This window comes from Ranitomeya variabilis, chromosome 8, assembly GCF_051348905.1.
Source record: "Ranitomeya variabilis isolate aRanVar5 chromosome 8, aRanVar5.hap1, whole genome shotgun sequence".
NCBI classification, from domain to species: domain Eukaryota; kingdom Metazoa; phylum Chordata; class Amphibia; order Anura; family Dendrobatidae; genus Ranitomeya; species Ranitomeya variabilis.
The window spans coordinates 45428404-45452558 of record NC_135239.1 but is presented as its reverse complement, the minus strand read 5'-3'; the positions used below and the strand labels follow the sequence as shown (position 1 = coordinate 45452558).

At 42.4% G+C, this 24155-nt stretch overlaps 1 protein-coding gene across 1 annotated transcript in view; it reads right to left on the bottom strand.

Moving 5' to 3' along the window:
- Positions 1-218: 218 nt before the first annotated feature.
- The window catches only part of LOC143788493 (ADAMTS-like protein 2), a 63459-nt gene continuing 39522 nt past the window's right edge, over positions 219-24155 (bottom strand). The window contains exons 10-16 of the mRNA XM_077278189.1: positions 22172-22415; positions 21525-21616; positions 21158-21284; positions 19452-19665; positions 18937-19092; positions 15864-16008; positions 219-3927 (exon numbers count right to left, since the gene is read on the bottom strand). Of these exons, the coding sequence (XP_077134304.1) occupies positions 3809-3927; positions 15864-16008; positions 18937-19092; positions 19452-19665; positions 21158-21284; positions 21525-21616; positions 22172-22415 (1097 nt within the window). The 3' untranslated portion in view covers positions 219-3808. The remainder of the gene's footprint in view (positions 3928-15863; positions 16009-18936; positions 19093-19451; positions 19666-21157; positions 21285-21524; positions 21617-22171; positions 22416-24155) is intronic.

The following is a 24155-nucleotide window of genomic DNA, read 5'->3' as shown; positions in this document are numbered from 1 at the left end:
TCAGATGGCTAAGAGATTCTATTGATTGCTCTGAGTTATCTGGGTGCTGCAATCAATACTAATCTGGAAACTTTCTACAACTATTTCTCTCTGGACGATGTGCGACAACTGTGTATCACGGCTGCGGTACGGCTCATCTGCGCACCATACGGCAACCTATAACAGGAAATATGGTCTTAGGGTGAAAACAACCAACACATGAAATAAATCCCAATCTTCAGTTTGTTTCTTTTATTTAGAATAATAAAATACATCTCTTACAGCCATTGTCATTATAGCAGGAGCCATTGTCTCAGGAATATAAAATTACATTCTGCCGTGGGCTATACAATAAGATGATGGAGCAAGAAGGCTTTGTGCTCACATTGTCGCCTCTGTTAGAGATTTGTAGATAGTCCACCTGAATAGAATGTGTATCTCCCTTGTGAGGGTAGTCATCCCCTATGAGGGGCTAGTCCTCCCCCATGAGGGGCTAGTCCACTCCCATGAGAAGCTACTCCTCCCCCATGAGGGGCTAGTTTTCTCCCATCAGGGCCTAGTCCTCTCCCATGAGGGGCTAGACCTCCCCCATGAGGGGCTACTCGTCTCCCATGAGGGGCTAGTCCTCCCCCATGAGGGGCTAGTCCTCTCCCATGAGAAGCTACTCCTCCCCCCTGAGGGGCTACTCCTCTCCCATGAGGGGCTACTCTTCTCCCATGAGGGGCTAGTCCTCCCCCATGAGGGGCTAGTCCTCTCCCATGAGGGCCTAGTCCTCTCCCGTGATGGGCTAGTCCTCTCCCGTGAGGGGCCAGTCAGTGGTCTGTATACAGCACAAGAAGCTGCAGAACCTAAACACTTCTCCATTCAGGCTAAAAAAATGTTAGCGGAAACCCTTGGAGTTATTTATTTTCTTTGCCTAAATTGATGTATTTTTGGCTAAAACTGATTTTTACAATTAGGTTTCATTACAAATGTTGCACTATTCGCCTTCTAGAGCCTCTGTGCTGGCTGCAGAATGAGTTAACTGAGGATCTCCTAGAGAGCTTATCCTGATGGAAGATTTTATAATTCTTATTTACCCTCTTCTGAGCTCATCTCAAGTAATTTATTATTATGACGTTCAACCCAATTTTTTTTGTGATCATAAACCAGCTGAGAAAAGAAGGAACAATAAACGTTATAAGCTTTCCCATCAGAATGAGCTCACTGCCAGATCCTCAGTTAACTCATTCTGCAGCCAGGAATTTGCAGAAGCTCCAGAAGTCAAACAGTACAGAATGTTTAATGAAACCCAGATGCACAAATGAATTTTAACCCAAAATATAAGCATTTAATCAACAGAATAACATCCAAAGGCGTCCACGTAACAGGTTTCTACTACACTAGTGAAGGGATGGTGAGTGATATCTGCTGCTATATTTTCAGGGATCACTGGGAGAGATGTGATCTGTGATCCTCCAATGATGCATTAACTAGTAGGGAATGGCAAATGCAGGAAACAGGAGGAGGGAAGGACCTAAATAGTTATTTTGGGGGGACATTGTTTTGTCGGAGGGGTTATTTTTCTTTTTCTACATCTTAGATGCTGTTTGAGATCTTGATTATATATACTTCAAGGCATTGGTGGCTTTACAATCTTGTCAAATGTGTTTTGACAGTTTCCAAAAGTCACACTCCCTTCTAACCAAGTTTTCCATCCCGACTTCAGGGCGCTCACATCCTAAAATGACCGCAGATGGAGACAAGATCTGTCCATTTGTACCTCCCGTTGAAATGTAATGGGTCCAGGACTAGCGCCAGCACAATTTGGTTCAATATTTACACGTGCGCATGTTCTGGTTCTGTTAGTGCTGGAGACTAGCACAGGTGCATTGTGTATTACTGGGAAGTGCCGATGGACAGATCACATCACACGCTCCTCCGTCATCAGCTATTTAAAGGGATTGTCCACTTTCAGGAATGTGGACCTCAAACTCTGTAGCAGAGCTAAAATAGCAAAGTCAGCAGGTACTCGCCCTCCAGTGCTGACTCCCTGACGGTATTTTGGCTGCAGGGGTAACGACGCATCAACACCATGCGTCACTGCTCTAGCCAATCACTGAGCTCAGCGGCACATGCCGTTAACCGTGGCACTGCTGCTGAGCTCAGTGATTAGCTGCAGTGGTGATACATGCTGTATCCAAAACATAGAGACCGCAGCAGCAACAGCGCTGGACCCAGGGAGGAGGATGAGTACCTACTGCGATTGGCACAAGTCTGGAGCCCACTTTCCTGAAAGTGGATAGACCCTTTAAGGACAGAAAATTTGCTGAAAAAGGAATGATAACTTCAGGAACCGTCAAAACACATTTTCCAGAGCTTTTAATAAAGACATATTAGTAAGCTGATGACATACAGGTTGATAACACAGGCTAATATGTAAAACAGCCCGTTCTTGTAACTTACCCACTGATCCATGTCATGTGCCCCAAAATGAAGAGTTGGAAATCTTACCCAGGCAGTGTTTGTACAAATTGGGCATTTTTAATGCCTTACTCATAATGCAGCACAGGGGATCACAAAGATAAAAGCGGCTCACTTGTGAACTCCGCAGTCACATGACGTGCGCCCCTCATCTATAGGGCCCCCGTGTGCACGTGAGTAGGGGCCCACCAGAACGTTTCTGCAGGGAGAGGAGTCCCAGACACACATGAGCTCTTGGTGTCAGGCGACTAGGCATCATGACAAGGGGCTAACGGCTTCACCCCAGCAGCGCTTCTTTATTATACAGTTATTATTGCTATAGAACAAAAACTGTTACGAACAAATCGGAAAATTCCGTCTAAACCATCGGCACACATTGTGGCCATCATTGGAGAACGTGATCAATTTGGCATTTGTGTATTTTCTGGTTTCTAAGGACCAGATCCAGATGACACATGGAGTTAAAGATCAGATACATGGAGAAAACATGTATAAAAACCAATTACATAGCGATAATGATTGGCTTTTAAGAAGAAAAAAGAACATTTTTAGGCCACGTTCAGTATTTTCCATCAGTATTTGTAAGACAAAACCAGGAGGAACAATCAGAAGAGAAGGATAATAGAACCACGTCACCGCTTCGGGATTTATCACTGACTGTTGGTTTTGGCTTAGGGTTAGTGAACGTGTGAGCGTGGCTTTAGGGTATGTTCACACATTGCGTTTTTGCAGCATTTTTCACCGACCAGGAGTTTTGCTTACAAATACTGATGTGAAATATTGCCCAAATACTGAACGTGGCCTCACTCTCGTAGCTCTACAAGACCCGGTAATGACTAGTGTCTGTCTCCATCCATCACCCCATTGGATGAATTAGGAAGAACTCGTGCACACTCCAAGGGGCGGACTAGGAGCTAGCAATGTCTCTGTGCCTGCTATAGCCTATAATGCCCGTAATAATAGAAAAATAACATGTAAATGCAGCATTTTTGTTAGAATAGCACCTTCAATACGGTCAAGATAATGCAGCTGCTTATCGACTCCGCCGGGGTAAAGAGCCGCCGTGGGCAATCTGTCGGTCTCCTGAGCTCCTGACCAGCACACGGAGAGGTGAAGAGATACAGATATGGAGGATCTAGTGCAATAGAGGCATCGTATTCACATAACAGCAGGCTGGTGACTGCGCACCATAAAATTCTGTTAAAATAAAGAGGTAAAAAAATAACCTTTGCCAAACACACCTTGTACTACCATCTAATACACCCCGAAAGTGTGACAGGAGGGCTATCAAAATAGAAGCACTTGGCACCATCCATAATGTACAGAATTTACAAATGTAAGGGGCAAACACAGTAAGAAACGTTAGTCAGGAAGCTTTCCCCCCGCAGGCTCGGCAGCAGGCCTTCCGGTAATACCAGTGGGAGCACAGCTTCACCTTTAACACCAGGGAGCAGTTAGCGGTCGCCTTGTCTTCACAGTTTTCATCTGGATGGAAACAAGAAAATCGGTTAGGACGTAATAGAATGTTAATATTAACTTTTTAAGTGAACAGGACATTCTTAAAGACCCCCAACCACATTAGATGCCAATTTCATTGGGAACGGCCCACCAACCTGATGTGTATGGGGGTCTTCTGACTCTCCCCCAACAGATGATGTGGGGGAAGAGACGAATCACGGAAATACAATGTCAATGTCTGATCCTTTACTTTTCCCATTGGAAACGCATTGCAGTGCTGATCATGGAAAAGAAGCTGATTTTTTTTTTGTAGTTCTGGACAATTACACTCCCTGACCGAAGTTATGTCGCTTATCTATGTTATATAAATAAAAGGTTATAACCTGATGTTAAATTCATTCATTGATTGTATAAATTATTCTTTTGAAAGCTGAAACCCTTCAAAATGTGGTTTACGTTAAGAAAATAAATTGGCATCAATGCAGAAATATTGATCATTTAATGGACACAGAATGGTCAGATTTTGGCAAGACAAAAGTTTTGTTGCCCACAGAGTAATGTTATATTCAAACAAAGAATTAACTTAAAATACAAATATATGTTGCATAACATTGGTGAATGAAGTTTTGGTGCTATTAGAGTCATATTTAACATTTTGTGTGACTTGAAGCTTGAAGGACTGCATCCACGCGGTTCAACAATGATTCATACAATTTATTAATGAAGCCATCAGGAATAGCAAAGAATGCAGTCTTACATGCCTCCCAGAGTTCATCTAGATTCTTTGGTTTTGTCTTCCAAGCTTCCTCTTTCATCCTACCCCAAACATGCTCAATGATGCTCATGTCTGGTGACTGGGCTGGCCAGTTCTTGAGCACCTTGATCTTTTTTGCCTGGAGGAACTTTGTTGTAGAGATGGATGTATGAGATGGAGCACCATCCTGCTGCAGAATTTGACCCCTTTTATGATTTGGAATATAAGGAGGTAGCTAATACTTCTTGATATTTTAGGCTATTGATATTGCCTTCCACCTTGCAAATGTTTCGCACCCCCCATACTGAATGTAACCCCAGACCATGATCTTTTCACCACCAAATTTAACTGTTTTCTGGGTGTAGTTTGGATCCATTCGGGCTCCAGTAGGTCTCCTGTAGTATTTGCGGCAGCTGTGGTGTAATTCTACTGAAGATTCATCAGAGAAATCCACCTTCGGCCACTTTTCCAGCGTCCATCTGTTTAGCAGGTTGTGGGACTTTGCAAATGCCACACGGTTTTTCATTTGCCTTTTGTTTAGTGCTGGCTTCTGGGCACTGATTCGACCATAGAGGCCATTTCGAGACAGAATCCTACAAACTGTTCTAGTTGACACAGGGACTTGAGGTGACCAGGCCTGTTGGAGCTCTGCTGCAGTGGAAGCGGGGCTTGCTTTGGATTTTCTAACCAACAAACGTTCCTCCTGAGCAGTTGTCTTGCGGGGTCTGCCGGACCTGGGATTGTCAAACACATCTCCAGTCTCTTCAAATTTGTTTTTAATTCTTTGAACTTGACGCTGAGACACATTAAAGGTGCCACCTCTGCAGTGGATCTGGTCTTCAGCCTCTTGATAATCCAGGCTTTGGTTGCAGGGTGGATTTTTGGCATGTTGTCAGAGCTCAAGTTATAGTTCAAGTGAAGGTCTGGGGAGCTGGTTTTCTTTTTATACACACACTAATTAACCGATCATTTACTGAGCACAGGTGAGGATGTAAATTAGAATTGGGTGCATTATATGACCAGGCAACAAAACAGATTTGCCAAAATCTGACCATTCTGTGTCCATTAAATGATCAATATTTCATTGCATTGATGCCAATTTATTTTCTTAACCTAAACCACATTTCGGGGGGTTTCGGCTTGCAAAAGAATAATTTATACAACCAATGGATGAATTTAACGTCAGGTTATAAGCGTTTATTTACATAACATGGATAAGCGTCATAACTTCTGTCAGGAAGTATATTTTAAATATGGGAACATTTTTGGGTGCTAAAACTTTTTTTTCTATTGGCCTGATAGTTGTATCTTTGGGAGGGATTTACTGTAGAGTTTACATTTGTTGTGTTTAGGTGCTATTCTATGTTCTTCTACCTTCGTCTTTCTACCTTATGCCTATTGGAAACAGGTTAACTCTCGCCAGAGCCTAGCAATCAGACGAACTACACTGGTTCTATAACTCCCATAGAAATGAATGGGGATTAACATGAATGAGAAATAGAGTAGCGTATTGAGCACATTGCGGTATTCTGTTACCATAACTTCTAAGTAGCTCAGCCGTTTTCTTAGGCTCAGCTTAAGTGCTCAGAGCTGGACTTAGTTATTCCTGACTAATTGAGACGAGGATAACTCTTTAGAGTACGCTCAGTCATTCTTACTAAGCAGTCCGAGGGGTCTTCCCCATTAAAGCCCCCATACACATTAGACTAAAGTAGTCTGAACCCGCCTATAGCGGTAGAGTCTGGCACTGGCTCTATCATAGTGAATACAGGAACATTGGAGGAGTTGTGAAAGATGGCCGATGGCCAAACAACAGTCTGCAATGTTATCTCCTACACTGTGTACTGCCTCCAATCTCTAATTATCATTTATATGGTGCGAAAGTAAAATACTCATATTCTTGTAATGTCACAAGAGCTTTTAGGATACAACAGAAAAAGCCTAATCAACATTTTCTTGTAGAATGTGCATTATTCCAGCCCTACACATTGAACTAGGTTCTGTATGGTGTAAGGGAAACTATGACATCAGTAAAATAACAAGTTAGGTCTGGATCCACATTATTGTCTCTACACAAGGACATAACCTCTGCCTTCTCTTACTACTACTCAGATCATTTGTTTACAGCTGTCACAGATCACCAATTATGTTGTTGATGCTAATATTTACTTATGTGTATGTACTGTATGTCTTATAAATTATGCACTATAGCACATACTATGGATTATTATCACATTATGTCTATGCCTTATGTATATGATTTATATATAGCATAGAACTGTTGTAATTGCTGTTAAATACCTATGTAATTTGGTTGGCATAAATACCATGCACTTGCACTTTTGGATTGCTTGAAAACCGTCTACATCTTGGACCGAAACATCGATGATGGGCCATTAAATTGCACGTGAATCCTTATCTACTGGTGTGCTGCCTTCATTTTTTGGATTTATTTACAAAGTTTGGTATATGCCTGGGATGCTTTTGCACCCAACAATCTTTTTTTTTTCCGCTGCTTTTTGTCTTTCTTCTCTCTCTTTAAATATGTATATATATATATATATATATATATATATATATATATATATATATACACTGCTCAAAAAAATAAAGGGAACACTAAAATACCACATCCTAGATATCTCTGAATGAAATATTCCAGTTGCAAATTTGTATTCATTGCATAGTGGAATATGTTCATAACAATAAAACATAGCAATTATCAATGTAAATCAAAATGAATATCCCATGGAGGTCTGGAGTTGGAATGATACTCAAAATCAAAGTGAAAAATCAAATTACAGGATGATCCAATTTCAGTGGAAATGCCTCATGACAAGGAAAAGATGCTCAGTATTGTGTGTGGCCTCCACGTGCCTGTATAACCTCCCTACAACGCCTGGGAATGCTCCTGATGAGGCGGGGTCATGGTCTCCTGAGGGATCTCCACCCAGACCTGGCCTAAAGCATCCGCCAACTCCTGGACAGTCTGTGGTGCAACGTGACGTTGGTGGATAGAGCGAGACATTGAAGTCCCAGATATGTTCAATCGGATTCAGGTCTGGGGAATGGGCGGGCCAGTCCATAGCTTCAATGCCTTCATCTTGCTGACACACTCCAGCCACATGAGGTCTGACACAGTCCTGCATTAGGAAGAACCAAGGGCCAAACGCACCAGCATATGGTCTCACAAGGGGACTGAGGATCTCATCTCGGTACCTAATGGCAGTCAAGCTACCTCTGGCGAGAACATCGAGGGCTGTGCGGCCCTCCAAAAAAATGCCACCCAGCACCATTACTGACCCACTGCCAAACCGGTCATGCTGAAGGATGTTGCAGGCAGATCGCTCTCCATGGCATCTCCAAATTCTGTCACATGTGCTCAGTGTGAACCTGCTTTCATCTGTGAAGAGCACAGAGCGCCAGTGGCGAATTTGCCAACCCTGATGTTCTGTGGCAAATGCTAAGCATCCTGCACGGTGTTGGGCTGTGAGCACAACCCCCATCTCTGGACATCGGGCCCTCAGACCATCATCATGGAGTCAGTTTCAAACCTTGCACAGAGGTAGAAGTCCTGCTGCTGGGTTGTTGCCCTCCTACGGCTCCCTCCTCATCTCCTGGTGTACTGGCCTGTCTCCTGGTAGCACCTCCAGCCTCTGGACACTACGCTGACAGACACAGCAAACCTTCTTGCCACAGCTCACATTGATGTGCCATCCTGGATGAGCTGTACTACCTGAGCCACTTGTGTGTGTTGTAGAGTTCGTTTCATGATACTACGAGTGTGAAAGCACAACCAACATTCAAAAGTGACCAAAACATCAGCCAGAAAGCATTGGTACTGAGATGTGGTTTGTGGTCCCCACCCGCAGAACTACTCCTTTATTGAGGGTGTCTTGATAATTGACAATAATTTCCATCTGTTGTCTATTCCATTTGCACAACAGAATGTGAAATTGATTGTCAATCAGTGTTGCTTCCTAAGTGGACAGTTTGATTTCACAGAAATTTGATTCACTTGGAGTTAGATTCTGTTGTTTAAGTGTTCACTTTATTTTTTTGAGCAGTGTATATATATATATAGAAAAGAGCAAATGTTTGGACACACCTTCTCATTTAAAGATTTTTCTGTATTTTCATGACTATGAAAATTGTAAATACACACTGAAGGCATCAAAACTATGAATTAACACATGCGGAATTATATACTTAACAAACAAGTGTGAAACAACTGAAAATATGTCTTATGTTCTAGGTTCTTCAAAGTAGCCACCTTTTGCTTTGATGACTGCTTTGCACACTCTTGGCATTCTCTTGATGAGCTTCAAGAGGTAGTCACCGGAAATTGTTTTCACTTCACAGGTGTGCCATGTCAGGTTTAATAAGTGGGATTTATTGCCTTAAAAATGGGGTTGGGACCATCAGTTGTGTTGAGCAGAGGTCTGGTGGATCCACAGCTGATAGTCCTACTGAATAGACTGTTAGAATTTGTGTTATGGCAAGAAAAAAGCAGCTAAGTAAAGAAAAACGAGTGGCCATCATTACTTTAAGAAATGAAGGTCAGTCAGTCTGTAAAATTGGGAAAACTTTGAAAGTGTCCCCAAGTGCAGTTGCAAAAACCATCAAGTGCTACAAAGAAACTGGCTCACATGAGGACTACCCCAGAAAAGGAAGACCAAGAGTCACCTCTGCTTCTGAGGATAAGTTTATCCGAGTCACCAGCCTCAGAAATTGCAGGTTAACAGCAGCTGAGATTAGAGACCAGGTCAATGCCACACAGAGTTCTAGCAGCAGACACATCTCTACAACTGTTAAGAGGAGACTTTGTGCAGCAGGCCTTCATGGTAAAATAGGTGCTAGGAAACCACTGCTAAAGACAGGAAACAAGCAGAAGAGATGTGTTTGGGCTAAAGAACCCAAGGAATGGACATTAGACCAGTGGAAATCTGTGCTTTGGTCTGATGAGTCCAAATTTGAGATCTTTGGTTCCAACCACCGTGTCTTTGTGCAACGCAGAAAAGGTGAACGGATGGACTCTACATGCCTGGTTCCCACCGTGAAGCATGGAGGAGGAGGTGTGATGGTGTGGGGGTGCTTTGCTGGTGACACTGCTGGGGATTTATTCAAAATTGAAGGCATACTGAACCAGCATGGCTACCACAGCATCTTGCAGCGGCATGCTATTCCATCCGGTTTGCGTTTAGTTGGACCATCATTTATTTTTCAACAGGACAATGACCCCAAACACACCTCCAGGCTGTGGAAGGGCTATTTGACCAAGAAGGAGAGTGATGGGGTGCTAGGCCAGATGACCTGGCCTCCACAGTCACCAGACCTGAACCCAATCGAGATGGTTTGGGGTGAGCTGGACCGCAGAGTGAAGGCAAAAGGGCCAACAAGTGCTAAGCATCTCTGGGAACTCCTTCAAGATTGTTGGAAGACCATTCCCGGTGACTACCTCTTGAAGCTCATCAAGAGAATGCCAAGAGTGTGCAAAGCAGTCATCAAAGCAAAAGGTGGCTACTGTGAAGAACCTAGAATATAAGACATATTTTCTGTTGCTTCACACTTTTTTGTTAAGTATATAATTCCACATGTGTTAATTCATAGTTTTGATGCCTTCAGTGTGAATTTACAATTTTCATAGTCATGAAAATACAGAAAAATATTTAAATGAGAAGGTGTGTCCAAACTTTTGCTCTGGACCATATATATATATATATATATATATATATATATATATATATATATATATATATATATATATATATATATATCATATATCTCACTGCTTCATAACTAATTACCCAACTTAACAAATCCCTAGTTGCCACACACCCTATCTAGAAAGGCTAAAGGATACATTTGTTCTCAAAACCACTGAATCCAAGGGAACAACACAGCAGAAGTCTGAACAGAGCCTAAGGTGCTAGAGGGTTATCAGTTGTCAAGTTTGACAACAGCCACCAGGAGAATTGTGAATTCCATTCTTTTTTAACACATCCTTTCCCAGGAAAGGCATATTAAACAGCATGGAGTGTGTCTGCTTTCCCATTGCTCGTACTGGTTTCTAACCATACTGAATTTAGATTGTGATCCGGCATGGAATGGGGATTGATAAAAATGTGTGTATAGCACAGTGGAATATGTCGGTGCTACATAAGAAACATAAATTAAACATATAAGAGATTTACTGATAAAATGTTGCATGATGACCCCTGACTACAAAAACTGCATAAAAAATATGGCCTTTTATTGAGTAGCAGATGGTCTACAAAAAATATTACCCAATCACATGACTGTATGACAGCTCCATAAGATCCATGGACACTGCTTTGCTTATGAGCATAAGACCTACAAGGCGGCTGTACACATAAGAAAGCTGTCAGCCAAACACTTGGGCGACTAAAACATTTCTGTGCATCTCTACTACATACAAAAGCATTTTTAGCCAAGCGGGCATGCACTCTCTATGGGGGGAGAGGAGTGAGCATCCAACAAACACCTCTGCAAGAAGCTTATCTGTGACTCTGAGTCACTACTAATATTCAAGCTGTGAGACAAGGTAGTCAGGAGGTCCGAGGTCAGATGCCAGGAGTGCTCATAATACAGAGGGGTAAGACAAACGTGTGGTCAGGTAACAGTCCAGGGTCAAATTCCAGGAGGGTACGTCAAGACTAGAGATGGGCGAACCCGAAAAGTAAAGTTCCGCATCTGTACCGAACACCTACTGCTCAGTCACGGACACCAAGCATGGACTTCACCAGGTAGTCCGTTTTACTGTTCGGGTTGGACTCCCAAACACTGGGTGTTTGACGTGCTGTCATGTGCATGACAGCACAGCAAACACTACTTCTGATCGGTGGTAAAATCATTACCGCCGGTCAGACAGCGTGAGCCAGCAGCAGTGAGCTGAGGTAAAACTTTTACCTCCAGTCACTGGCGTCAGCTGATGGGATGGGACTACTGCTCCCATCAGCCTACTCCTGCTGCCGCTAATAACAGCGAGAGCAGGCAGCTGCTGATGGTATTATTCATCAGCCGACACCTGCTCTCTAAATAAATAATTTAAAAAAACGGTGTGGGTTCCTCTGTATTTTTGATAACCACCCAGGCAAAACTCACAGCTGGGGATTGCAACCCTCAGCAGTCAGCATTAGCAAGGCTGGTTATCAAGAATAGAGGGCTCCCCGCTCCGATTTTTTACATTATTTAAATAAATATTTTTTAAAAAAATGTGGGGTCACCCCCATTTTTGACAACCAGCCAAGCTAAAGCAGACAGCTGGGGGCTGGTATTCTCAGGCTGGTAAGGAGCCATGGACATTGTTCTTCCAGCCTAAAAATAGCAGCCCGCAGCCGCCCACTTTTACTTTTTTATTTAAAATAACAAACACTGTTATACTCACCTAACACCCACTCCACTGAATCCCTTTTCTCCTGTAATAAAACGAAAATAAAAAACAACCATATCCCTCACCTGTCCGACGTTCTGTCACACATCTGGGTATAAGCAGTTTAAAACCTGGACGGTGCCAAAATGCGTCTGTCAAGGCTGAGAACCACTGGGGAATGAGCTGCTGGTGACATCATTGAGGTTACCGCAGGACACTGAGGCTGCATTCCCAGCCGGGTTAGAACTGCGGTGACCTCGGTGAGATCACCACTTGCACAGTGAGAAAAAGGCTTACTGTGCTAGCAGGGATCTCACCGAGGTCACCGCAGTTCAGGGGCCCGGTTGGGAACACAGCCTCAGTGATCGGCGGTAACCTTGATGACGTCACTGCTAGTCTCTGATGCTACACTCGCAGCAGCTCATTTCCCAGTGGTTCCCAGCCTTGATGGACGAGTGGGGGATTCAATGGAATGGGCGTTAGGTGAATATAACAGTGTTTGTTATTTTTAAATAAAAAAGTAAAAGTGTACATGACAGCGTGGCAAACACTGTATGTTCGGGTTCCCCATTCAAGTGAATGGGGTCTGTGTTCGGGTTCAGGTCCGTGTACTGTTCAGGTTCGGGTACCAGAACAGTACCCAGACCTGAATCCAAACCTGGACTTTTTATTAACTGTTAAGCCAAAGCTACCGGACCCGAACAGCCAGGGGTCCACCCATCTCTAGTCAAGACCAAGGAGTATGACAAACGGATAGTTAGAGGCCAAGTCTGGGGTCAGATACCTAAAGTTAAAGAGCATCAAAAGCAAAAGGGATAATCCACAAGAATAGTCACAACAAATCTGTGGTTAGCAGCAAGATCAAGAAGACAGACACAGAGCTAGCACACACACTTAACTGAAGCAAAGCTACAACTGACACTGGACTACAGACAGCAACTCAGCTAAATAGCTTAAAAATAATGAAATACCAGAGACACCTGGGGAAATGCCAGCAGGCTAGACCAGATTGAGCAGCAGGACTGTCAATCAAAATGCTGACAGCCCAGCATGCAACAGGATCAGACTGAATGACTGGACCGGCACTCACAAAACCGACAGTCCAGCACACTACAGATCTCATAGTGCGGCTTAGCTGGCACTCAAGGAGTCCATAGGCCACAGTCAGATATGAAACAGTGACATTATCTTTACAGAGATATATAGAAGAATTAAATGTCTATATTCAGCATGCCTCATCCTTCTGTTCCCACATTATCTGATGGGTGAGATTTAAAGGTGATGAATAGAGACTGATGAGCTAAAAGATAAGCGAAAGGAAAAGAACTGCAGGCATGTAAGACTACAGTACATCAATACAAATGAAGATCAGAGAAGGACAGAGCAGTGTGCCTGAAGACGAAGATGCTGAGCATACAGGCGTATAACTGATCCACGTGTTGTATTCCCTCTGGGATTTCTCATGTCAGTATGTTTGGATGCTTTCTGCCCACATTATCAGTATACAAACTGTTTACCTTATCTCCTGTCTACAGTGATGTAAAGCCATCAGGTCTGGTTACTGGTACTGTGTTTCTTCTGGTTCTGAGTGGGTGTACGTTTACATACATCTCCCACCAGGCTCTGCCTAGGGCTTATCCCCCCTATACTTGTGATGTGGGTTGTAGGACATCTCTGCCTCTTCAAGAAACAGCACCACTTTTGTCTATAGGGGAGTCAAGTATTGCAGCTCCGACCCATTTAAAGAGCACCTGTCAATTGCTATAAATGTGTAATTGTTTTTTAACTGTTATAAATCCCACCATTCTCCTGAATCTCATGTTATCCTTATTTTGTTTTTGTACCTCTCTGTTCCTGAGATATGGTCTCCTCTTCCCTGTATCTAGTCTATTTAGGCAACTGGGTGGGACCATCAAGAAGACACTCACAGAGAAGAGTTGATAACCACACCCTCTTGGCTAACAAAATTAGATTTACAGTAGATACATGAAATAGAAGGCCATATAGGCACAGAAGAAGCCATCAGAAGAAAACTTCCTTTAACAAAGGCATCAATTTAATCAGTGTAATAGCGCCATTATGGGCAAACCTGTACTTTATACTGATAAATCCTGCTGACAGGATCTCTTTAATTTTGTAAATCTCCCTCTATTTGTTTTGCAAAAGCTATTAGCTCTGCAATTTTATATGCTTTTGTAAAGAAAGGAGATATTTTGATGCTCACAGGTTTCCTTTAGCGTGTCAATTATTCAAGAAGTGTACGTCAACTTCCTGCTGTAAAACTGCTTCACATATCGCAAGTTTTGCAACCTTTGGCGTTATGTAGTGCAGAGTAGGCAAAGCTTCAGCAACAGGGTATGGGGCCAAAATGGCAACAAAATTGGCATAAATTACGACAGAAATATAATACAGTCCCTGACTAGACAGTAGCTGAAAGATGTACCAAATTCATTAAAAAGCGTGCGCATCTAAAAGGGGTTGTCCAGGCTTGGGGTTCAAGTTTGCAGTCATTATATGTGACTGAAGACTTGTCAATCCTTACAGCATGCACAGTGCATGCTCTCAGGATTCTCCAGTGCCGGCACCAGGAGCGGCAGTCATGTGAGTGTGCGTATATGATTTGCATATTTCCAATCACAACCCAACTAGACGTGTCCAGACTCACTGTATTGAGTGAGACCGTGCACGTCTAGTCGGCATGTGACCGAATGTAGGCAAATCACATACTTGCGGTAAAGCACTTGTCCACTGTAAGTGGCTTGGACAACGCTTTAATGGATTTGGTGCATCTTACTCAAGATCACTCTTCATCAAAACTGGCATGTAAAACCCCAGTCTTAATGAATTCTGTGACAATTCTTACATACAACCCATGCAACAGCATGTTTTCTGTCTCGTGGGACAAGGAAATGTAACCTAACGAAATGGGAATATATGTAATTACTGCCACAAAATAATCCCACTAAAATGGATTTATTTACATTGACCCAATGGCTAGCTGCTAACATTTCTAGGTGACATATACAACTAAAATGTAAAGCTAGACAAACATGTCTAAAGATTAGCCAAGTGTATCAAACTGCACAAGCTACTGAGATAACGTTGACTAATTTTTAGACATCATCTAAAAATTATGCAATTTTCAAAAATCTGCCGCAATATTCCCTGCGTGACGCTACAAACATGACTTTGCGCCAAGCCTACAAATAAGAAGAGGCGCCAGGAATACTGGCAAGTAGGAGGCATCTCGCAGGGTTCCCGTCCAGTGCCCGCGGAATACTGAATTGGCCACTGGACCACAATCATGTAAATCGTTTTGCTCAACTCTATTCCGGACATGTTTGCTTTAGTAAATTCTTGTACTCCCTGTGAAATAACAACATTGGTGGTTCTGTTGTACAACTCTTTATCGTGCCGTTCCTTTGTTACTCCTCCTGTATATGTCGGAAAACATTGACGGCTACATATTACCATTGCTCTTGTTAATAAAGTATGGCCCTGCGCTCGCTGACACTGTCAGCATGAATTAAGACAGTATCACAGAAAATAGCCAACAAGATGAATAGTAGCACTTAATTTTCAATTAATTCACACGCGTACAGAAGAAATGGCAAAAATAGAGTTCTAAGAAAAGATTTTTCCAGAACTGTTATTTCATAAGAAATGTAAGTATTTACTAATGCGGACAGGTCGGGAGGGCTGAGGAGTCCTGATTAAGCAAAAAAATATTCATTTGGCCAGAGCAGAATATCTGTGCACAATCATACGTGCACATGCTTCTTACAATATCTAGAGAATTATAGCAAGGCTTCTTACCTGGGGCTTCGGTTGGACATGAATGAACTTGGCAGACCTGTCCACTTTCTGGTTTTGTAGACTGATCACATCCCTGGCTTAATTCGTCCCCTTGGTAACATTTCACTTCTCTAAGCTGGTGTCCTGCTCCACAGGTCTTACTGCACTGTATGTAAAAAAAATTATTTGCATGTAAGCAATATACATTCTTATTTAAATACAGTTTGAGTTTTAATATTGCCAGGACTGTGAACCCCCTGAAGAAGCCACATTTAGCGACGGAACACATGTGGTTGTCTTGCCCCCTAATTCCCACTATTTATGTTGGTATGAGTGTTATATTTTGACATCTTTCAGACATTTACTACCTTGTTTCTCCCATTACTATAGGGTATATTTAGTCAATACATTATACAGACATGGCTGAAAGTGTTGGCACCCTTGAAACTGCTCCAGAAAATGAAGTATCTCTCCCAGAAAATGATTACAGTTTCCCCTTTTTTTTGGTTATACACATGTTTATCTCCATTGTGTGTACTGGAAGAACACAAAAAAACAGAGAAAATGCAAATTGGACATAATTTCACACAAAACACCCAACATAGGCTGGACAAAATTGTTGACACCTTTCCAAAATTGTGGGTAAACATATTTGTTTCAAACATGTGATGCTTGTTCAAACTCACCCATGGCAAGTAACAGGTGAGGGAAATATAAAAATCACACCTGAAACCAGATAAAAAGGGGAGAAGTTGACTCAATCTTTGCATTGTTTGTCTGTGTGAGCCACACTAAGCATGGAGAACAGAAAGAGAAGAGAGCTGTCTGAGGACTTGAGAACCAAAATTGTTCAAAAATATCAACAATCTCAAAGTTACAAGTCCATGTCCAGATATCTTGATGTTCTTTTGTGCACGGTGCGCAGCATAATCAAGAAGTTTACAACCCATGCCACTATAGTTAATCTCCGTGGACATGACCGTCACAGAAAAATTTATAAAATGTTGCAAAGCAGGATAGACCGGATGGTGGATAGGCAGCCCCATTCAAGTTCCAAAGAAATTCAAGCTGTCCTGCAAGTTCTGGGTGCATCAGTATCAGCCTGAATCATCCGCTGACATTTCAATGAAATGAAACACTATGGCCGGAGACACTGGAGGACGTAGAGATATAAAAAAGCTGGACTGCAGTTTGCAAAAATGTATGCGAGTAAGCCAAAATCCTTCTGGGCAAACGTCTTCTGGACAGATGAGACTAAAATAAAGCTTTATGGTAAAGCACATCATTCCACTGTTTACCGAAAACAGAATGAGGTCTACAAAGAAAATAACACAGTACCTTCAGTCAAATATGGTGGAGGTTCAAATATATTTTTGGGTTGTTTTGCTGCCTCTGGCACTGGGTGCCTTGACTGTGTGCAAGGCATCCTGAAATCTGAAGATCAGCAAAGGATTTTGGGTGGCAATGTAGTGCCCAGTGTAGCTGGCCAAATGTTATCATCTCCCAGGCCAGATTTGACCCGCAGGCCAGAGTTTGACACATGTGATATAGAGAGATTACGTTCTGCAAGGAATAATATAAGCGCATTGGCAGCACATATCATATTTAAAGTGGGATAAATTATGGGATTTGAGTAAATTTGCAAATAAATTTCTGCAACTGTTCTATTTATTTGAATGCGGCATGAATAAAATCCATATACCTGCTGCAGAATATTTACGGTAGGCATGGAAAGTTCTGAATCAAATCTGTAGTGTTAAAGCAGATTTGTGTAATTACTGTCGTTATTCCTTCCCCAAGTATTTACATTGCGGGGGAGAATGACCAGATGTGAGCTACTGACCCCAATCTTGCTTTACTTCCATCTCCAGCAGGTGCTACTAGGGATGAGATTAAGCTTATGTAAGTGCAGTAGAGCACCTGGTCAGGATCTGTATGTTAGGTCTAAAAATCCTTACACATGTAGAAAATATGTGTATTCCTAAGAGCAGAAAGGTGGTCTTTTTTAGTAGATGGGGTAGCTATAATTTTTTCTCCAAGGCGAAAACGTGGTTTCTATGAAGCTTTCATGGGGCCAGATGCTGTTACTTATCTTGGATAGAGATTTAGATTGACATTTCTTGACGAAGTGTACTTTATTCAGGAATGCTTGGTACTAGTGATGAGCCAACATGCTCGGATAAGGCATTATCCGAGCACAGTTGTGTGCTAACCATGTGCTCAAAAAATATATTAGAGTCCTCGCGGCTGCATATATCGTAGCTGTTCAACAGCCGCAACACATGCAGAACAGCCTAACAAACAGGCAATCCCTCCCTCCATGTGTTGCGGCTGTCAAACAGCTGCGAGACATGCAGCCGCGGGGACTCGAACATATTTTTGGAGTACGCAGAAGACACTCGGTTAGTACCCGAGCATGCTCAGATAACACCTTATCCGAGTTGTTATGGCTTGTTTCCAAAATGATGTTTCATTTGACCCATTGTTGACTTTGTAGAAATGTAGAAGATTTTAAGAAATCTGGCAGAAAGTTGACAAGTGCTATTATGGAAAGAGTAACTAAACTTTTTTTTTATCTATTATAAACTTTGCAAATCACTTTACTAGGAGAGGATTGAAGACTAACACATCTGGGCTGATTATATAGGGGGGTTATGGTAGCGCAAATTGCTGAAATAGTTAATTCTGGCTGTGACAGAAAGCTGTCAGATCAGACAAAGCAATGTTTTTTGTTGAGTACGTGCTGATCGGTCAGAGCGCAATTGCTGAGCCCTGTCCACTGCTACAGTGGTGGAATTCCTGAGATCAGAAGCTGATCAAGCATCTTACTTAGGCCACACCTCACGATTTACAGGACTTAAAATTTCTGCTGCCAATGTCTTAGTTCCAGTTACCATAGGACACCTTCAACGTTTTTGTGGTGCTCCTGGCTCAACAGTTCAATGGTGTCTTGGCACCATATTGGGTCTGCACAATATTAGTGGGGTAGTTTTATTGTAAGGGTTGCGTTCGGTGTAAATAAATCCAAGAAAACAAAGTAGGAAACAAATTAAGAAGACACAATATGCACCACCAGTACTGCAATAACACTCACCGGCCCCCATTCTGTTGTCGTCCAGTGATGATCACAGGGTGGGCCCAGGCATGTCTTCTCACTCGGAGGCTTAACACTTTCATCACACTGGTTGGATTCTGCCGAGCATTTTACGTCCCTTTTCATTTCTCCCTCAGTTCCGCAGCCTGCAGAGCACTGAACAAATAGGAAAAACATATTATATGGTGAGGTGCGAAGAAAAGGGTAACCCTCAAGAAAGTGATGAAATGATTAAAGCCGAAATTTCAAAACATATTAATCATATTAAGAGTGTGAGTCAGTGGCCAAAAGGGAAATAATTAACAAGAAAAAATAACTTCTAAACAGCTCATCTACCATGTTCCAGCTATCATGCCAACTTAGTGACCAAAGAAGAAAGAGGTCCTCTCATCACCAACCCTTTTCATTTTGTACTGACTTTGTTAAAGGGACTGAAAATGTATTAATTCATGTCTTTTCTTTCGGAATTAATACATCAATCACCAATAGAGTTGTATGTAAGGTCCTAAACATACCTCTGACCAATCTGAGAACTCCCACTGAGGTCCACATGGTTTATTCTTGCATACTTTCTTCTGTGGTGGTCTTTGGAGCTGTGCACCTTCACATTGTTCATCATATACAGAACTGTCCAGGCCTGGCGCAAGCATCTTCCAACAACGTACAGAGCGCACTTGGACTCCTTGACCACAGGTTCGCGAGCACTCGCTCCAACCACTTGACTCCCATCTCCGAGAAAGAATAAGAGACCAGAATATAAGGCAAACATTCACTGTAGTTAGAAAGAAAGCATACTTTATAAACCAAAGGACTACATCTGGGTTTCACAGCTAGACATCTCCACTACGATGGAAGGAAACTTGGATTATCAATATGGTGCAGTCCGGTGTCATATTTGAGGCAGAAGGAAGATTGGAAACTGAGAAAATGGAAAGTGGGATAGAAGGGAAGAAGCCGATAAGATGGAATGGCTTTGTCCAATTGCTCTAATGTCAATCATCAAAAAAGAAAGAACTGTTTTGGTGGCATTTTAGCCAAATGAAAGAAGATCAACGCTCTCAATAAGAGAAACAAAAGCGTGGCCAGCCAGTCCTGTTTTCTGCCAAAGTGTTATGATGATGTACTCTACTCACATCATTTCATATCCATCTAGTTGGATTTTCCTGCTGCTGCACTGCATCACATCTGCAAACTCTGCTATTCGGGTCTTCATGTTGTAGAAACAGTATATGAAACCCCACTGTCCAAGCTCGATTTTCAATGGTTCCAGCACAGCTGCATTTTGCCAGAGTTTGCTGTACAACTCTGCTATTTTGTGGTTCCAGCACGCCTCCCTTACAAATTCAACTCTGCTACAGCCATCCCTTATTGCTGTCTCAACATTGTTACAACATTGTGCTGTGTCTGCTACGTTGATGTTCCATTGCAAATTCTGCTCTACTACACTAATTCCTCATTGATGGGTCAACCCTGCTTCGGCACTCCAAACAGGTAAAATATCCAAAATTTATTTAACCTATTTTAAAAGACAAACAAAAATTTTAAAAAAGCTGACGCGTTTCTGGCGCGGTAGTTGTACACTTAGTCAAACCTGTTTGGAGTGCCGAAACAAGTCCTTCTCCTTCTCCCACTACGATTGTGCTCACTGGCAGGACTGGCACCCAACAGTGGCATCTAACCTCCGTGTAATCAGCCTACTATACGGAAGCTCCCAAGACCTCTCTCAACTCTGCTTCATCACTGTATGAACTCAGCTCTACTACACCATTTCCTCTTCTACGAGTCAACTTTGCTACATCGCTGGGTCACCTCAGCTGTTCCATTTCACCTCCTCTTGCCGTTGTTCCAGCTTTTCCACAATTCTAGTTGTTCCACCTAAATTGTCTTCCTGCACCAGCGTCTCTTGTCCGTGCTGCATTACAGACCAAGGGCTTTGAGGATCCACCTCTATAGATGAGACTTGAAGTTCCAGGAAATATTAACAGGCAGGCCAATGTTCCATGATGGGATGTTATAATTGTAAATGTTCCTTCTAGCACCAGCATCCTCTAGTTTACTGATCCATCAGCTTTGAGATCCAAGTTATTTGAACATTGTGACTTTCACGAGTAACTACACTATTATTTTTCCTAGCCAAGTGAGAAATATGATTTATTTTTCACACATAAACTTTATTTAATCCAAAGTGAATGGCAAAGTACAGCATGCCCTTCTCTCATACCTTGGCATACAATCTCGCCCTGCACAGAATTCCTGAGTAGGTTCTGGCCTCATCACCGGGTCACAATGTGACTCATCTACTTCCCTTCCATCATAACGGATGCATAAAGCATATGTAGAACTGAGACCTGCAAAAAGAAATAATGCAAACTGTTTCAATAAAGCGTAGGGTACAGAAAAGCCTGTAAATGAGTCAGTAATGTTACTGGCTTAAATCAAAAGGTGTTGTATATTTGTAATATAAAAAAAAAATTCTCCTCACCCCCAAATTCAGACTTAGGGCAATTAGAAGTTTTGCCTTGGTGATTCCAATGTTTGTGTTTTATACCAAGGAAACTCATTTCAATAAAGAGTTAATCCAACATTACCTGAGCTGCAAGTGGAGCTGCACGGTGAATAGGCAGAAACCTTCCAACGATACATATCGGCCCGGCTGACGTCATGACTTGATAATAAATCACTGCAATTAAAAATATATATGGAGGTCAGACCATGAAGCTTGTTACATCCTTGTAATGTATTGTAAATTTTTTAAACTGAAATCTGTTTATGCCGGTAGCCGTCCATCATTTGGGAGTGGACAACCGCTCTACCACAGGTCACATCTTCCTACGTTATACTTAAAATGGGACAATATCTAATCCCAAATTATGAGAAGAATTTGGTAACCCAACTCTAATAAAAAATGACTGAATTATACAAGTTATTACTTTACTGGCGCTTTCATGTGGCTACAAAGGCGGGCTAAAGAACTCAATCGTCACTGCCACCTCCATCACCGCAATTCTTTACACTTGCCTCTGTCCTACATTGCAAAACACATATTGAGCAACGGAAGTAGACCTTAAAGAGGACCTCTCTCCAGATCAAAAATGACCAGCTTTTGCTGCTCTTATTTAATTTCCTCTCCATCCCTAGGTAGTACCTTTAATACGGAGTTGATTAACAGCAGAAAACAATAAATAATTAAGAGAATACAAATTTGTGTCCAAGTACACAGTGCACAGAGGCGTACCTGCTGAACCCGGGTGCTTGGAGCGGCTGTGTCATGGAAACTGATCCAAGATGTTCATAAGCAGCTGGCAACATCAAACTGTCCCTGAGTTGTTCTGCTTCCTGTGTGGACTCTGCAAGGGTCGGACCCCCAGGACTGCCACCAAAGAGAGACTGGCAGAGAACAGAGTGGCTATGTTGATCACAAATTCTCCATAATTCACTCGGCAGTAATCCCTGAGGAGCATCTGTGCTGGGCTGGAGGCCTGAAACAGGGAAATGGAGTAGTGATGACATTTACACAACATTTGACATTGCATATGGAGAAGGGTGAATCATTCCGCAAAAAAAAAAAATTAAAAACCCAAGAACTGTAAAGCTGACGTCTTAAAGCAAAATGTGTTTGACTACGCAAATGTATCAGCATGTGTGTTTTATTTCTTGCAGAGGAGCTGAGATACACAATATGGTTGGGCTTGCAGATAAACATGTGGATGTATTTATAATAGCATTGCTGCAAGAACTTAGTCCTCACTTAACAATCAGTCAGAAAAGATCTCACTTGAAGTGGCAGCATGTTGAAAATGCTTCATTTGAGCAATGTCTTACAAGGCATATGAGGCTTGATTTGCATTGCTCAACCCAGAAATTTGTATGTGGGTCCTTGTACACGGGCAGATAAGTTACCCGCAACGAGAGATGATCAACGAGCTGATCAATGGTATAGCAAGTCAATCTGCAGCCCATTGATGACTCAATTTGGGGTTTCTGTTGTAAATCCCCCCCAAAATAACATGTGACCAAGATGGAGTCATTGAGATGATTCAGTTAAACGAACTCCAAAGCATAAAACTTTGAACTATGTTTCATCTGCATTCTGGTGGTGTCCGTCTTGTCAGACGGACTCAATAATGCAGTTTATTACCCTATTGTGTCTTCCTGGATAGGATGGACACCACAATTTGATGTGTTAAATGTTTTTCTGTGTTGAGATAATCTTATAAATGTGCCCCTGATATGAACTGTGTAATGGCTGTGTCTTACCATGCAGAGCTGCTCCAGTACATGGTAGTTAAAATACCACAACTTCTGGACAGGGGGAGGCATAAGTCGCTAATGATAAGTGAGTATACAGACAAAATAGCAGGGGCTTGCTGCTGATGCTTTTTGAGGTAATTCATTTTCCTGCCTGAGGTAACACATTTTCCTGCCTGTTTTATCACAGGAGAGAGTGTTTCTGCCACCTCTCTACGGCCCTTTAAGCTCATCATAAATGAAAGTAGTGACATAGTCACTCCAGTGACCACTGAGCTTATATGTCACTGACTTGATTTATGAGGAGCTCACAATATTAGTCACATGGCAGAAACACTCACTGTGAAAAAACAGGCAGGGAAATGTTTTACCTCAGAGGGGAGCAGCTGCGAGTCCCTGCTATTTTGGCTGTATACTCACTTATCATAAGTGACTTATGCTTCCTCTCCTGACTACTACTATTATTATTATTTATTTATATAGCACCATTAGTTCCATGGTGCTGTACATGAGAAAAGGGTTACATACAGAGTTACAGATATAGTTTACAGTAAACACATTTACAGTGACAGACTGGTACAAAAGGGAGAGGACCCTGTCCTTGCGGACTTACATTCTATGGGATAGTGTGGAAGAGACAGAAGGTAGGGGGCGAGGCGATGGCGATGCGGCGGCTCTGGCGATGGCGAGGCGGCAGAATGGTTATTGCAGGCTGTAGGCTTTCTTGAAGAGATGGGTTTTCAGGTTCCGTCTGAAGGATCTGAGGGTGGTGGATAGTCGGACGTGTTGAGGCATGGAATTCCAGAGGATGGGGGATATTCGGGAGAAATCTTGGAGGCGGTTGTGTGAGGTACGAATAAGTGTGGAAGAGAGTAGGAGGCCTTGGGAGGATCGGAGATTACATGAGGGAAGATATTGGGAGATTAGTTCAGAGATATAGGGAGGGGACAGGTTGTGGACGGCTTTGTAGA